Below are 17,126 nucleotides of genomic sequence, written 5' to 3' on the forward strand. Positions count from 1 at the left end.
ACCGGTGCAATTGGAGAACCTATGCTAAGAGATCATTTCAATGGAATCAATTGTCTATTTGTGTTGTCCTACATATGAAAACGACCAGCTAATCTAATGAGACAGTGAGGGATGTAATGATGATGAGATTTGACGTCTTTTTTTTTCTCGCTAACATCATTTTAAGCGTGCTGTCAGAATTAAAGCGAATGTGTTAACGCCCAGCCAATACTTTCAGAGGGGACAAAAAAAAGTGACACATTAAAAGGTATGTAGAAAATATAATACTATTTATTTTATAGTACTATATATATAGTAATAAATAAATATATATATATATATATATATAGTTTTAATTATTTTTAATGCACATTTTTTTTGCAGTTTTTGAAATTGTTTTACTGTTTTTAAATGTTTCTAAAATACCACAGATAATACATAATATTTTTATCCTGTAATTTAAAAAGAGTGTTCAGTATATTCAGCGCTTAAAAACGTATTTTGAAATGTAAACAGACTTTTTTTAATATTAATTAATGAAGACATTAAAAAAAAAAAACATTTAAATTAATTTAAAATTAACAAAGGTTGAAGCCATTTAAAATTAACGCTGCAATAAATGTCTATTTATTTTCCTCTATTGGAACACTCATACTCATGAAATGCAGACATCCAGTTGCACAGACCAAAATAAAATCTTCAAAAAAAAAAATAAACATCTCCCAAGAATATACGTGCGCATATGTGGACAACATAGCCCGATGCAATCGGCGTGTTGGAAACTGTGGGGCCAATAAGAGCAACCCTTGTTTTCTGGGGTTATCCAGGTCCAAATGAAGGCCCGAGGCATTTGATTGCATCCCAGAATGCCGCATGAGAATGCAGCATCCAATCATCTGCACACACACGCATGCACATGCATTTACATTCCACTCACAGGGCTCTCGTCTATGCATTTTGACATGCACTGAGGAGCGTCATTAGAATGGTTTAGAATCCAGAATTTGTTTGTAGTCGCTTGTTTTGTGGCGGTTGTCATGAATAATTAGCTTTTCTTGCGCTTTTCTTCAAAGGATATTTTTTTTTTTTTATATATATATACTCTGTGGATCATTTCCAGTCATCGTTGTCCTCGCAATGTCTTCAAGTTGCTACTTAATACAGTGTATCAGCCTATTTTCTTCCATTGCTGTTCAACAGCAAGTAATGATGCCAACTTGCTGCATTATCGATGAGCCATCTGTCGCCACAAAACGTGTTGGAAGACTTCCACTCCGCTGTGTTTGCTGCTTGATCACAATACTAGCATCACTGATATTATGTCTTTTTTTTTATTTTTTACGAGTATTATCATTATTATGGCAGCGACGGGAAAGGTCGGAGGTCAACGCCTTGCTCAATTGATGTGTCTGTCTCGCGGAAGAGGCAGGGATCAAATGTGTGACCTTCGGCTTACAAGGCAACTGCAGGGTTGCCTGCTATATAGCTCGCACGTGATTGTTTTTAATGGTTGCAAGGAGGCTTTCTAGCTATCTGTCAGTCTATTTATCTATCCAACCTCTTATTTAGCGACCTTAACTTCCATATAGATACATTTCTATCCATCCATCCAGCCAACCAACCACCATCTTCTGGTGACCATATTTTCGCTGGCAAACTAGTCATCTGTTTGTTAGTTTTAGGGACTTTGGTGTTTCGAAAAATCTGCTTTCATTTCTCTGAATTGAAATACAGTGAATAATACAACAATTTGTATCTATTCTGCTAACGATTTTGGTTGAAACGTTTTATCGTTTTGTCTTGTTCAAGATACGACTTTGTGGAGCTGGAAGATCCGAGCGACGGGAGCATCTTGGGCCGCTGGTGCGGGTCGCAAGCGGCCCCCGCGGCCCACCTCTCCAAAGGCAATCAGGTCCGCGTACGCTTCGTTTCGGACGAGTACTTCCCATCCGAGCCGGGCTTTCTCATCCGCTACGCCATCCAGTCGGCGGTAAGAATTACGTCACGTCATCTGAAGCGCCAATTGTCATTTTAGACCACACGGCAGTTGAAAATAGTCTTTTGATTTCATTTCACTGAGGTGGAAACAACAAGAACATATTTGGTAAATTGGCAATTACGTTTCTCTGATTCTGGTTCAAGCATTTGAATGATTCATTAAAATCATTTTATCACGCAGATAAAACCAAAATGTCAGCCTTGCTATGGAACCATTTAAATCAGGATAACCTCAAATTTATTTTTATCATTTCTATGTTGTATTCTTTGTGTATTTTATGTTTTGATTAGAACTATGATTACTTTCGATCTTTTGTTTTTATTTAGTTATATTCTTTTTTTTATCATTTGAGTTTTATCATTAGCATGTTTATTTGTATTTGCATTTGATCTGTTAGCTACACTTTTTTATTTGTAGGTTGTATTTTGTCTTTATATTAAAATTTATATGTGTGTTACTTTTTTAGATTTGTACTTTTACTTACATTTTGATCTTTTACTTTTTTTTATCAGCTAAACAGTTTGATTTGATATTTCCATTTGCCTTTCTTTGGACAAATAACCAAGAAATGGACTTTTCCAACATGCTCTACCTTTAATGTCTTCCACCTGCGCCCTTATCGACTCTCCATCCAGATGATCCAAAGGCTATTGTTCCCTATGAAAGTGGAGACCTTGTGAAGGGAATAAAGCGTCTCGTCGAGGGTCCTTGACCCCTGCACGGCTTTCATTGGGACTCCTGTAATGAAACGGGGATAAAAAGGAACTGGAGTACTTTTTAAATTGTCCATGGTTTCAAAGTAATATCCCATCCTAATGTCACTCTATCTTTAGCTCTGATATACACTATATATATATATATATATATATATATATATATATATATATATATATATATATCCAGCCACTGTTTCTTTTCACACCTTAATATTACGAGATTGATAGTGTCAAGCGACCTTTCCGTTCACCTTTCCTCAAGTCATAAAGCAATATGGAACAACGTCACAATGGTTCCGTCTGTCGTTTATAATCAGGGGTGAAAACCACGATAAAAAGCCTCTAATAATAACCCGTGTACGTCGCTAATGTGTTGCGTTCAATGAAACGGTGAAAAGTGACGCTCAATTACGCCATGCGTGAACAACCATGGTGTGAAGTTGTTGTTTTTTTTACTCTGTTACTTCTTACAATCTTTGTTTTTTTGGTGTGTGTGATGACTTCATAGCAGTGTGTTTGTTTTGCAATCATAAAAACTGGAGCAAAATGACGTTCCAAGTCATAATTTTTATTTGTGCGGCAATTTTTGCTTTGATGTTCTAGTTGCTCCATTATTATTTCGACTTATTCTCTATGCTTGATGGCAGCCACCGCTACCACCGATTTTGGGCACCCCACCCACCAAACGTCCCCAACTTCCGAGTCACATTCAGGGGCAAAACCCTTGTGAAAATGTTACCCCTGCTTGTCTGCTCTTTGAACCTCGCGCGGTGGAACAGCGGCGTTCTGTTCCGAACTACCGGAACCCGCAGGAAGCCACACGGGGGCCCATCAAGAGCCGCTCTGTCATTGACAGGAAGCCATTTTTGGCAGTCGGCTTGTTAAAACACAGAGAAGGAGGAGGAAGAGACATTTGAAGCTAGCGCAAAAGTAGTCACACATTGGTACTTGTGTAAAATAATACTCTTGTAAATGTACTGACTTAACTCCTTAACTTAGACTCAGACTTAAATGCAGGAGAAGGTCAGATGCTGTGAATAAGATGACATTCTGGTACTAATTCAACTCTTAGAAAAATACAAACTGTTACATTTGGCTAAAGGGAGCTCCTTCATTTATTTCAACATAGTTCCTTGGCATCAAGATGCTACATGACCGCAGCGGAAAACGAATTTGTCAAAGTGAAGTACTTCTACTCATTTGAACAAAGCTCATTGGAACCAAGTGCTACAACATGGTAGCAAAGCACCACTTTTGTTTAAATGAAGCTCCACATATCCATGCCGCAGCAAAATGATACTTAGTGAGAGTAGGTTCAATAAAATCCCGAAATATGTGAATTTGGGCATAAGCAACCACGAATATATGGGACTTGACTGAAAAAATGTTTTTTATAGGAGGATGGAACACATTAGGAAAACTGATTCATCGTTTTTTTCCTAAGTCTCGGTATTTACGCTTCATTACTCCGCGCAAGTCACATCCATGTCAGCCATTTCCCCTTCCGTGCAGGCAGAAGTTAGCGGGATAAAACTGCAGAGTCTGTTTTTACACCAAACCTCAATTGCAGACTGTGAACAGGGCAGGGGAAAAAAACAACAACACAAGCCACATGATTTCACGCACAATAGACTTTGTGGCTTAATGGAAGCGAAGCGGATTGCAGAGAAGTGGTTAGCCAAAGCATGAGAACGGCAGGGAAAGTTGTCCACGTGTGTCTTGATAGACCCTTTCCTGACGAGTCGTCATCATTTCAGTCGGCAGAAAATAAAACGCAAGCGGTGGTAACACGGCCATCGCAAAATGCGCTGTGATGAGTAAACAAACAAAACAAAGGCAATTTTAGTCTTATTGTTGTCATTTTTCCGACAGATTGAAATGTGAACTTTGGAATTGATTTTGAAAGGAGCCATTTTGGCAGGGAAAACAGTCTTCGAAATCCATGTCCTAAATGCACAGGAAGTCTTCCATGTTGGTTTGAAGAGGCCAAGTCAGGCTCATTTTGTCCATTTCCTGCATCTTTTCGATCATCTTTGAAAGGGAATACCCTTCACAATCACAAGAGGTTTATATCTTAATTGGCACAGAAGTCACAGCGGGCCTCGCTGGCCGAGGGAGCACGCCGCCGCTAATTGGGGGAGGATTGCGCCGTCAAAATTCATAGGCTGTTAATGACTTCCAGTCGCTGGACTCTGCCAAGGCTGGGCCAATTTGCCGCTCGCGCTACTGCCGCTACTCGCTGCCAAGATCTGTCGGTGTTCCACGCTTGTGTCGATTTATCTCAGCGAGGCTCCGGCGAAAGCAAATGCTACACTGCAAGCTTTCTTAACGAGCTGCTTTCGTTAGAGCCACTGCACAGATGGGCCTCAGATGTTGTTGTTGGGTTTTTGGGTTTTTTTGCACCCCTCTTAAGGAGCAATCCCAGGAGAATATGTAGGAGTTTAGTGCATATGCCTTAATCCATGGGGGAAAGAGCAGAAACTGAAGAGGATAGGTCATTCTAAAAACAACGTGAAACGTGATTTGATGAAGGCTGTGTGATGGCGTGTATATTGTTAAAAACAAAACTGTTTCATTCTGTTTGTTCCTTTTTCGCTTTAGTTTTATTTTTATCTTGGGTTTTACGTGTATTCAAATATATAATTTTTAATTGATCTTATTTGTTTGCTGTTTGATTTTTTTTTTATTCTTATTTTGAAGTATCTAAAATACAGCTTTGTTTTTAATCTATAGTTGTATATTGCTTTTTATTTGGACAATATCTTTTCTTCAATTTTATTTTTGCTTTCCTGGTGAGCAAATTTAACACGCATTTCTTTTATTTATTTTTAACCAGTAAAATTCACATATTCATCTTTATGCAACCTCTTGTTGCCAGGCAGATTTTGCCCCCAAAGAAATCAGTTGCACTGAACATAAAGTCAAATGGAGAAGCACAAAGAAAATGGTCCCTCAAATCACAACTCACAAATATTAACTACGATTTCATTTACAGGCACTATTTTTACAACTAAATCACTTCTGGCATTCTCGTTGACCTGATTGCTTTATTGTACAACGTTGAACTAATCGTTTAGGCAGATGGCCATTGGCCACCCCACCCTGTGTATTGGACAGGACTCTTTCACCTCATCTTTATTAAAAGGGGTTGAAAATAACGCTTTGGATTCACAGCTCAAAATAAATGTATAAAATAACTCTGAAATCCATCCTAACCTCAGACAGCTGAGGAATTCATTTGTGGTTTTGGTATTTATATTCTTGAACATAAATATGTGACTTAATGGAAGGTGGTTTTCACATTAGCTCAATGGCAATGACAGAAAGCTAATCTCAAATTCAGCCTCCAACACTAGTTTCACTTTCTGATGACCTGCTGTGAAACAGGATAGTTTTGTGAATTGGGTTTGAAAACACATGCCCCGTTGGATTTTGCAAGATACATTTTGGTTGGCTTGGCTATCATGAGTAGACCCACAAAAAAGTCTCAAGATGTCATGCCAGAAAAAAATAGCTCTGCTTGTTTGGTTTGAAGTAGCCACTTTTGGCTAATTTGGATTTTGTGATTATGAAGGCAAATTATTCTCGTGCGCATGTCTATTTGCGAGCACATTTGAACCACATATGGGTAAATCGGCAATACAAACTTGTTTAGCATTTGAGATACGGTCCTCCACAGCATGGCGGTAGAGTTTGATGATGGGCCGTAAAACACGAACCCCGCCCCAAGCATTTCTTCTTTACCTAAGGCAGCCATGTTGTAGTTGCGTACTAATGTGGCTCACTCCTGCCAGATTAGTGCTTAGCAGAAAACCGACACGGCGGACAAACAGAGCTTGAAAGGACAAATCTTTTTTGTGAAATTACTAAACAATACAGAAAAGGTCACGTAAGAAATTTGATCTTGTAAATGCATTTCTAAAAAAATGGAAGACAGAAAGAACAGAATTGCCAATAATGATATACTATTTGCACTGATCTTTTTGGTTGTCTGACATTCTTATTGACCTTCATTTCCTTTCAGATTCCAGCAGAAGCCGAATCTCCGTCCCAGCCGGACCTGCAGGAACTGTCTGCCGCCGTGTCAGGCCTGCAAACGGTGGAAGAGGTGATGAAATACTTGGAGCCCGAGCGCTGGCGGCTGGACATGGACGACTTATATAAACCTACGTGGCACGTGCTTGGCAAATCCTTCATCCATAACAAGAAAGTCAGGGGTAAATTTATAGATAACTTGGTTAAGGAACATTGAGATCAAATAAGATTATTGGACTGTAAAAACTCATTTCAAAACATTTTTTGCTCAATCTCTGATTTGGTGGAGGATCAGTGTACTGTCAACGATATGAATCTTCCTGTTTTTGTTCCCCCAAGGAGGAGCTGACCTCAACCTGCTTTGGGAGGAAGCTCAGCTGTACAGCTGCACGCCGCGCAACCTTTCTGTGTCACTGCGTGAGGAGCTCAAGCGGACCGACGCCATTTTCTGGCCCAGCTGCCTTCTGGTGAGGCGTTGCGGCGGGAACTGCGCCTGCTGTGCAAACCGTTGCTACGACTGCCAGTGCCAGCCCGCCCGCGTCACCAAGAAGTACCACGAGGTAGCCGCAAAGAAATGAATCAAAGCCAGTCTTGTCCTGGCCAAATGTCTTTTTGAAACTCTTGTTACTTGTTGCATTTGTTTATCACAAACAGCCGTCAGTTTTACGGCTCAATTTGACCCCCGCTAACTACTTTCACCTACCTCTTAATGAGGTTAAATTATAACTTTTGTTAACCATGTTGAGTTGTCAGTTTCACTTGTAACATAATGCAAGTTATATAGATGTGACTTTTGCTTGGAAGTATTCATCTAACTGATTAAATTGTTGTCAAAATAATTTATAATTATTTCAAAATAAGAAAACAAGATGTGCTTCTTTAAAAACTACTACTAAATCCTACTCCTAAAATGTCTGTGTTCAACAAATAATTTGTATAATTCAATTATAATTAAATACAGTGCTTCTAAACAAAAAAACAAATCACAAAATTCAACCTAAATCATGATGTGATAAATATAGGGACCATTTGAAATACTTTAAATAATTTGGAAAATAAAAAATAGCCTAAATTCAACTGCACATTAATAAGTCAATTAATTAAAATGTCAATCTAAAAAAAACAAATTACAATTATTAAAAATTTGACAGCATTTGAAATCAGTTGCTAACCAAAACAGCAGCACCCACTGTGGGATACAAGCAGCAATGTTTGTGTATATGTCTAAATATGTGATGCCCCCCCCCCCCCCCTCCATCAGGTTCTGCTGCTGAAGCACCGCAGCGGAGGCCGAGGCCTGCAAAAGTCCATGACCGACGTGGCCTTGGAGCACCATGAGGAGTGCACGTGCGTGTGCAAGGACGCCGATAATGCCAACAATAGCACACCAGTCGGACACGATTAACGCCAAATTGGACAAAGAAAGTAAAACCAAGATGGGGACGGATTCAATCTCCGGAATGTCGTGGAATAAATACTGAGACTACAAATTCCACCCGACTCTATCTGGAGTGTTAGAAGACAATTTGAGATAAGGAGTTGCCTATTCTTCACCTTTTTGGGGGCTGATAGTGTCATGGAAAATGGAAGCTTCTTTTGTTCAAGTGCTTTTGCTACACTTGCCCCTCCAAAAGTATTGAAACCCCTTTATTATTGCGTACACTGCCTTGACAATTGGATTTGACATCAGCATTTTTTTTATATTAATTAAAAAGTAAAGAAAGTAAAAAGCCACAACTGGAGTGGATATAAAAAGGTGACACACAAATTTTATCATATAAAAAAATCAAGACAAATCATTTTCAAACTTTTTCTACCAATAATGTGACTTGTACTCCACAAAAGCATTGAAGTACAAACGGACTGAAAAAATGTGGTTGCACATATGTGCACAACCTCTGGAGATGTGGTTGTGTTTGGAATTGGACAATTGTTGCCTCTGACTAACTGCAAATAAAGTTCGGATGTTCTAGAAGGCGCTTTCTGATAATGGAGTGAAGCCTACTAGAACAACTGAACTTTATATGAGGTCAATGAGCAGTTCTTTAAGTGGCAATGACTCCCATTTAACGTGAGTTTGAATATGATCAGCCAATTCTGAACGGAGCAACATTCACTGTTACGAGTGTGAACACGTGTGCAGACATATTACATTTTTTCCCCTCAGTCGAGTATTATAGGTTTTTAATTTTAAATGAATACAATTTGGATATTTGTCTTTTATTATGTAAATATTTTCAAATCTTTTTGTCAAATATAATTGGATAAAGAACACAAATGTTTTCTATGACAATAGTAAGCAAATTGTCCTGACGGTTCCAATACTTTTGGTGGGTTTTGATAATCCTAAAGTCTCCTTCGTGTGTAAATATTCCATTTGCATTTCTTTTCCTTGCTGAGGTGCCTTTTTTCCTACCAAAGAGACTGTGGTTGCTTCATCTGAGTCACTTACACATTTCAAGTATTTATTTCCTTGGCAAAAAAGACATTTAACATTTAATGTCATTGTACAGATAGATTTGCCTCCATTTTCTGCCTGTATAATTTTTTAAAATGTGTTTTTCATTCACTCATGTTCAGTTATTTATCTACTGCCTCCTCTCCCTCTACAACTGTTATTTTATTGTACTGAAATTCTGAAATAAAGTCTTTCATTTCTTATTGTGGATGCCATGCATGGAAATGGTAAACTAGGGGAGAGATACAGAAATGAATAAGTCATTTTTCAACATACAATATACAGACAACATACAAATGTTCAACAATATTTTAATGTTTAAAAACAATTTTACTAGTCAATTAGTCGAACATTTATTTGAGGTTTTTTTTAAATAATTTAAAATAAAAGGTAGAATGCTCTCAATTTGTGGAACAATACTTTTTTTTGTCAATCTCTCCACTAAAATTCTTATCTTGTCGTCTAATGGGTTCCCTGGCAGGCGTTTGGGAAGGCAACAGATGCTGCACAATGAAAGCATCTCTACTATTGTGGCGTGATGCCATTCCACTAGAAGCCTTTTCCCCTTGCACACACAATGGGCGATTAATATAAAAGCCACTCAACTCCTCCCCAACATTTCATCATCCAAAGTCTATAAATGAGCCCAATTGACCTCAATTAATCTACACCTTTCCCCTTACACCATTTTCACCATCACACAAAGACATCCAAGGTTTCAAGGACAAGTAACTTTGTCAAGTGCTCAGCAACAATTAAAACAGACCAGGAAGCAGCAAAAAATTAGAGAGAAGGAGAGACAATGGGCATTGCAGAGAGTGGGAATGGCAAAATAATTGAATGTTAAAGACAATTCTTTACTATGCATATGTGCATACCTACTCAAAATGTCTGGCACTGTCGTTACGTACGCGCTAACGGCAATTTGACTTTCAGGGGCTCGCATCTAGACCACCACGATTCACCAGACCAAGCAGCAAATGTTAAAAATTGCCGCTTCCCTTTGATTGCAAGCCTGCACAACTTATAGCTGCTTCAAGGATATGGCTGTGCTCATCTCACAGTAATACCATTGAATTATATTCTTAGATTTTCTTGCAACTTTTATCTCTTAAATTCCATTTACCGTATTTCCCGGATTATAAGGTGCACCGGACTATAAGGCGCACCTTCAATGAATGGCCTATTTTAAAACGTTGTCCTTATATAAGGGGCACCGGACTATAAGGTGCACCATTAATGCATCATGTCAGATTTTTAATCCAAATCAAATCATTCTCCATTATCTTTTCTTATTTCAACTTCAGACGCAACAAATTACTTTATAATCACAAAATAATGATCCATAGTCTTTTTGATTCATGATTCATAGTCTTCAGCGGGCCACTTATGATTGATTTTATGACACAATGCTTCGGGCCAGTTTAAATTTAGGAATTTGGTCCATATATAAGGCGCACTGGACTTTAAGGTGCACTGTTGGCCTTTGAGAAAATTTTAGGTTTTTAGGTGCGCCTTGTAGTCTGGAAAATACGATATATTGCATTAATCCATCCATCTTCTTCCGCATATCCGGGGTCGGGTCGCGGGGGCATCAGCTTTAGGAGGGACTCCCAGACTTCCCTCTCCCCAGCCACTTCATCCAGCTCACCCCGGGGGATCCCAAGACGTTCCCAGGCCAGCTGAGAGACATAGTCTCTCCAGCGCGTCCTGGTTCGTCCACAGGGTCTCCTACCGGAGATATTGTGCAATATTGTGCGGAGATCCTACCTATATTGCATTAATGTATATTTTTTTTAATATTTAATCAAAACTACACATGCAGGACCATCTCTTAGCTTATCGTTCCTAGAAACTTTAAAAAGAAAGAATTTTTTTTTTTACCTAGCAGACACGAGATGTATTTTCCTCTCGACATGTCTGGACTTGTCCAATTGCCTCTGTGTGAGTCACACTAGAGTGGACGTGTACAGACACAAACCCACGCACACGCACACGCACACGCACACACACAAACATACAACGCACGACAAATTCCTATTTACGCTCTTCAAACCCACACATGGACTTAGTTTGCAATCAAAGGTGAGCACACACGCGCACACACACACACACACACACACACACACACACACACTTCCATCTCGTAATCATGCAAAATAAGAGCAGTGCGGCCAATAAAAACATCAGGGCCTGAAGAGGTGTTTTCTTTTAATGAGACAGCACTTCCTGTCTCCCTCACTGTGTTAAGGAACCCAGAGCATGCCGCTAAGGTAAACTCATGCCAAGGCATGTTTTTGTTAATGAATTCTATCGTAAAACTCATTTTCTTACAAAAGCTTAGGGCACTAAAATATGTAAAATAAATTCTACAACTACTACAAGTTTATTTTAGAATATACAAAGAGTCTGAAGATTTAAAAAAAAACAGTGAGCCTAAAATTCATAATTGAATTAGATTAAAATCAATAAAGTTATAACAATTTATTTTAAATTACACTTAAATGTGACACTGAAAAATGTTGTAATTTTGCCAGAATAAATATAGAATTTTAAAAAATCTAAATACATACAGATATTAGTAACTGACACCTCAATTATGACATCTTGTTATATGACTAATTTTGAACACTAAAACATATTTTCTCATAACATTGCCCAAGTAACAACACATTTTAAAATACCAACCAACCTTTAAGAGTTAGTGTCATCTTAAATGTATTTTCCTTCATTCAAAGAAAAGCCCGTTTTTCCCCAGACTATTTCAATTTGCCTGTGATGCTGTTGCCATGGCAACAGACATCTCCACGCACCCAAGGGAGGAGACTGGAGGCAGAGTTGGGTGCGTACACAAAGACCTCAAGCGTGACTTGTCGTACATCAACATATACGTTGTTGTTTATGTATCCTTGTGAATGATGAATCCAAAGCCAATCTGGTAAACCGCCACAATTTGAGGAAAGTGAAAAGCTCACTCCCATTTTGGGAATATCATTTCTCGAGTTCATATATCAGAGATGGAGATTCTTCTATGGAGGCGGTTGCCTGGCAACCACCCCTGAGGTATCTCGCAGCTTCTCAGCCACTAACAGTTTTTTCAACGGCAAACACGAGCCAGACGTTTATTTTCATTCGGCTCACATCGCTGGCCTGGAGGGTAATTAAAATCTCATATGATTCTCTTCAAATGGAGTAAAATAGGTTCTTGAGGCACTAAAGAGTGGGTGCCATCTTTGATTTTTTTTTTTTTTTGCAGATACCAGCTCTACTTTAACTGAATGCCTGCAACAATTCAATCGTATTAGTATTAATATTACATTCATTAAAATTTTGAATGGGCTTGAGATAAGTTCCTCAAAGAATAACTTAGTGCTTTTGTTGTGTGATTTGGGAACAAAATGACAAAATGAATCTGAACAATTTATACTTGAAATTATTTAAACCGGTCAGAAGAATGTGGAAATTAGTGCTAAACCCACTTGGTGAAATTTCTTGGCGTTATGTCAAACAGGGTTTGAGGGCTTAATTTTCAAATTCGTAAAATTACGGTATCAGTTCCAAAATTAGCCTAAAAGGGCCATTTTGAATCAAAATGGCTTCTTCTTGCGTTTTTTTTTTGGTCATGTTTCTACTTCTATCATACTATCAAAATAACTTGTTGTGAGTTCTATGTATCCATCCACTTCCGATAAAGCCAGGCCTCTATTAGAGGCAAGGTGTTTATTAGAGCATAGCCTACTATTTGTGTGTAAAGCTCCGTGACTGCTTAAATGCATAAAGTGACTGAAATGGTCCATTTGGTGAGTGAGTCAGCAGCTCAGACGTGACAACACCCTGCCTTAAATAAACCTTCTTTCAACTTCGCTTTTCTAGCCTGTTTTTATTATTGCGGCTGTGACCTGGAAAACGCTGCCTGTTTAAATATGTGCAGCAGTTCAAAAGGCCCGTTAAAGACTCGCCGAGTGGTCCGGAGATACCTCGGAAGCCAAACCCTCTTTATGGGTTGTTAGGTTGGCGCGGGACCAGGATGACTGCATGGAGTCTGACTCCTTTGAGGTCGAAAGTTGAAGTGGTTCAAACCCAAAAGCACCTTTGTGAACTCATGATCGTCATTTCATTGAAGTGGGGTAGTACATTCGCAGAGATTTACAAAATGTTTTTCTTTATCAAGGATTCTTTAAATACTATCAATCAATCAATCAATCAATCAATCAATCAATCAATCAATCAATCTATCTATCTATCTATCTATCTATCTATCTATCTATCTATCTATCTATCTATCTATCTATCTATCTATCTATCTATCTATCTATCTTGCTAGCTATCTTGCTAGCTATCTTGCTAGCTATCTTGCTAGCTATATAGCTAGCTATATAGCTGGCTAGCTCTCGCTAGCTCGTTGGGTAACGATACAAAATGTCCTGTAATAATCTTTTATTCTTATTTACCTTATTTACTTTGATAATCACTAAGTTAGAGCATCTTTAGACTATGGAGTGGGAAGCATAAGGGTTAAAACCAAGAGAAAAGAGATAGCCATTTGTCTTTGTCAGAAGCACCACCGCAGGACATGTTTACTCTCTGGAGTATCCAGAGGCAAGCCTGCGGCATCTGCTTTCTTCACTCTAATCGTTTTGGGGGGGCTAAAGTGTTGAATTTTTAAATACATTTTAAAACACTTTCCAGGTAGCACCTGAATCTCTCAAAGAGGTTTGGTCATAAACCGACCTGCTGGAGTTGATTTGTTAAGAGTTTTTTTGTTTGTTTTTTTTCTTTTTATTGATACGTCTTTCTGTGCCATAAAACTACTGACTATTCTTGCTGTCCCTCTATACGTACATATCGTATTCACTTATTCCCTTAACAACGCTGCCTTATCTTCAACCTGTGTTGGGATCAGAGAGAGGTGACGGTGTGGAGCTCGGTGTTCATTACAGCAAGTGCAATTAATTAAAGAAGCTCTGCCATGTATGACAACATGGCGTTAACAGAGGCCAGAAAGATGCATTTAAATCCTCTCTCTCTCTTTCTCTCTCTTTCTCTCTCTTTCTCTCTCTCTCTCTCGCTTTACTCTGAAGGCATGATTCACAGCAGCTTGATTTAATGCAGGTGCTGTGATGTCACATCGGCCTTTTCATTGCTTCATGGCAGCCTGCTGAGTGCACAGGGAGGGGCTTTATTCCAGCCAAGGACTTTACCCACAAAGAAGGAAACAGTGCCACCTAGAGGGATGTTTTTTCCCTTCGCGATTATGTGCAAACAAGACATCACGTCAAAGGGTGATATAGTATTTGGTTCCACCTTTCAGAGTCTCACTTCAATACAAAGCAACTCAATTAGCGTAAATGCTTCTATTATGGATAGATAGAAAGATGGATGCCATTTAAAAACTAATCAGATTGGATTGAAATGTTATTTGGATTTTATTTATTACATTATCTGTTTACTGGGATTGATGTTTTTGCGGAAAGTTCCTAACAAGATGTCAGATTGCTTAAATTGACGGTAATATTTTCATATGCTATTGCTTAAGAAGCCAACCAACTTGAATGTCTTTGTTCTACCGTGATTATATAGCTTCTCATCTGTTTTACGTATGCGAGCGATGATAAGGAAAATTTGCTGAGTGTAGGCGAGGGTGAGAAAGCTGGAATGTCGAGATTTGAAACAGGCAATTTAGCATGTTCTGACTCTCGTGTATCTATCATATCTTATCAGTTCTGTTTGTTATTTGTTGTGCTTATTACATTTTGTCAGCTTAGAGAGACAGACGGCTGCGTCTTGAACCTGTCTGGCATCAGAAACTGAGTGATGGCAACTCAAAAGCTGTGTAAGTTAAAAGAAAAACACCGTATCTACAAAAAAGACATACTAGGTTGAGCAGATTTAAATTAGGAGTACCGTGAATTCCTCAAAACGTGGGCAGGTCAAAATCAAACAACTGTAAAAGACGCTCAGCTTCACAATTGCTTGTCAACCATAAACCATTCTCTGGAATTGATGCTATAGTTACACATTTAAATGGTGTACATTGATGTCAAACTCCATTTTTTTCAGAGTCCATCAGCAAAGGATAAGGTCTAACTCTTCCGACACTTTTGTTGGGAGTGTACGGCGTATGATGAACGCTATTCTGAAGCTATCCTTTCCACAGGTACATTATATACGGGCTGGCTTATTTCTCATTTCGAGAAAGTTCCAGGCGACATAGTTAAAGCAGCAGCACTATTAGCGTCCATCATGTGCTGCCAACGCACATTGAAATGTGACCCTGGCACTGCACTGCGAGTATTTTTGAAATCCCAGTTGCGTAGCAACGCTTTCGCCGGGCTGTGCGGCAGATATAATGAAATAAAACTTGCGCACAAAACATAAATACCATTCGCCTTGGAGGACGTGCATTTTCCCTTTTCATTTGAAATGCCCTCTGAGGTATAGAAGTCTGTAAAATATTCACGGGGGAAGCGGCCTTTGTCTTCACAGTCTTTTTTCGAAGTATGAATCAGAATGTCACCATGATTAGCTTGATGCTAATTTAGTATCTGGTTGTTGGACTGGACTTTTAGCATATATATATCTTTCTCCAGTTTATTTTACTTCATATGAATCCAAGGTTAGATCAGAATAGCTCAAATAAAGTAATGCACATGCATATATACATGTGAGCTCTAATAATCATCAATGCACTCAGTCATGTTTGTACAGCCACAGTCATATATGCACTCTCACATCTTTGTATTGACTCCGACATCTTTGTATTGACTCCGACTGTTGTGTGTGCACTCTGACACCCGTGAATGCACTCCCGCTGTCTCGTTATGTCCTTCTACAGTCATGTACCATCGTTGTCCTTCAATATCCCTCCAGCCATCCATTTTCTGAACCGCTTTGTTCCCACGGGGGTCGCGGGCGTGCTGGAGCCTATCCCAGCCGTCATCGGGCAGCAGGCGGGGGACACCCTGAACCGGTTGCCAGCCAATCCCAGAGCACACAGAGACAAACAACCATTAGCACTCACACTCATACCTAGAGTCTTCAATCGGCCTACCAAGCATGTTTTTGGGATGTGGGAGGAAACCGGAATGCCCGAAGAAAACCCACGTGGACACGGGGAGAACATGCAAACTCCACACAGGGAGGGCCGGAGGTGGAATCGAACCCACACTCCTCCGAACTGTGAGGCGGACGTACTACCCGGTGCTCCACCGAGCCGCCTGTATGTACACCATCATGTATGAAAACCCACAGACAACTGGTACAAGGTCTAATTGGTTTGAAACAACTTGGCTGGAATTACATTTTAATACGTCGGGTGAGAGCTTGTCTCCCCTCACAGCTTGTGAGAGTCAGGACTTTAATAGCCATAATTGCTGAGTACCGCCATTTTTTAACAAGGGGAGGGCATGGCATTACACTTGGCTGTAGAACACGGGACTCTGTCTATTTATATCTTGGCCCAAAGATGTTTTTCTGGATGGCAGAAATCCAGCACAAACAAGTTATCACCAACACTCGAGCGAGCCATGCGAGGAAGAAGGTTGAAAGGAATGTAAATGAGCATTCATTTGAATTTTTATGAGCAGATGGGATCAGTTTAGTGGACAGGCAGTGATGTGAAAGAAGATAGGACCTCTAAAAATATTCCTCCTTGGCACATGAATCCGTTTGGGATGATGGTATGCAGATGTAATCTTTCACAACCTTTCAATTTATAACACAGGATTGGGACCGACGCGGTTCTTTGGCTCCCTCAAGTGGTGACGAATGGGGGAGGCGAGAGAGAGAGAGAGAGAGAGAGAGAGAGAGAGAGAGAGAGAGAGAGAGAGAGAGAGAGAGAGAGAGAGAGAGAGAGAGAGAGAGAGAGAGAGAGAGAGAGAGAGAGAGAGAGAGAGAGATTTTCATTATGCATTACCCGAACCGCTTTATCCTCACAAGG

The 17,126-nt window shown here is 39.5% G+C and overlaps 1 protein-coding gene across 3 annotated transcripts in view; it reads left to right on the forward strand.

The window, feature by feature from the left end:
* The window catches only part of pdgfc (platelet derived growth factor c), a 28,649-nt gene extending 19,259 nt beyond the window's left edge, over nt 1–9,390 (forward strand). For 2 of the 3 annotated variants that reach the window (XM_085904642.1, XM_085904661.1), the window contains 4 exons: nt 1,789–1,969; nt 6,719–6,911; nt 7,069–7,289; nt 7,991–9,390. In XM_085904642.1, coding sequence (XP_085760768.1) covers nt 1,789–1,969; nt 6,719–6,911; nt 7,069–7,289; nt 7,991–8,134 — 739 coding nt within the window. In that variant the 3' untranslated portion in view covers nt 8,135–9,390. The remainder of the gene's footprint in view (nt 1–1,788; nt 1,970–6,718; nt 6,912–7,068; nt 7,290–7,990) is intronic. The other variant, XM_085904651.1, reaches the window with a different exon arrangement.
* The last annotated feature ends 7,736 nt before the right edge of the window (nt 9,391–17,126 follow it).

The sequence above is a fragment of the Syngnathus leptorhynchus genome, chromosome 2, assembly GCF_054491065.1.
Source record: "Syngnathus leptorhynchus isolate UIUO chromosome 2, UIUO_Slep, whole genome shotgun sequence".
In the NCBI taxonomy this organism is placed as follows: domain Eukaryota; kingdom Metazoa; phylum Chordata; class Actinopteri; order Syngnathiformes; family Syngnathidae; genus Syngnathus; species Syngnathus leptorhynchus.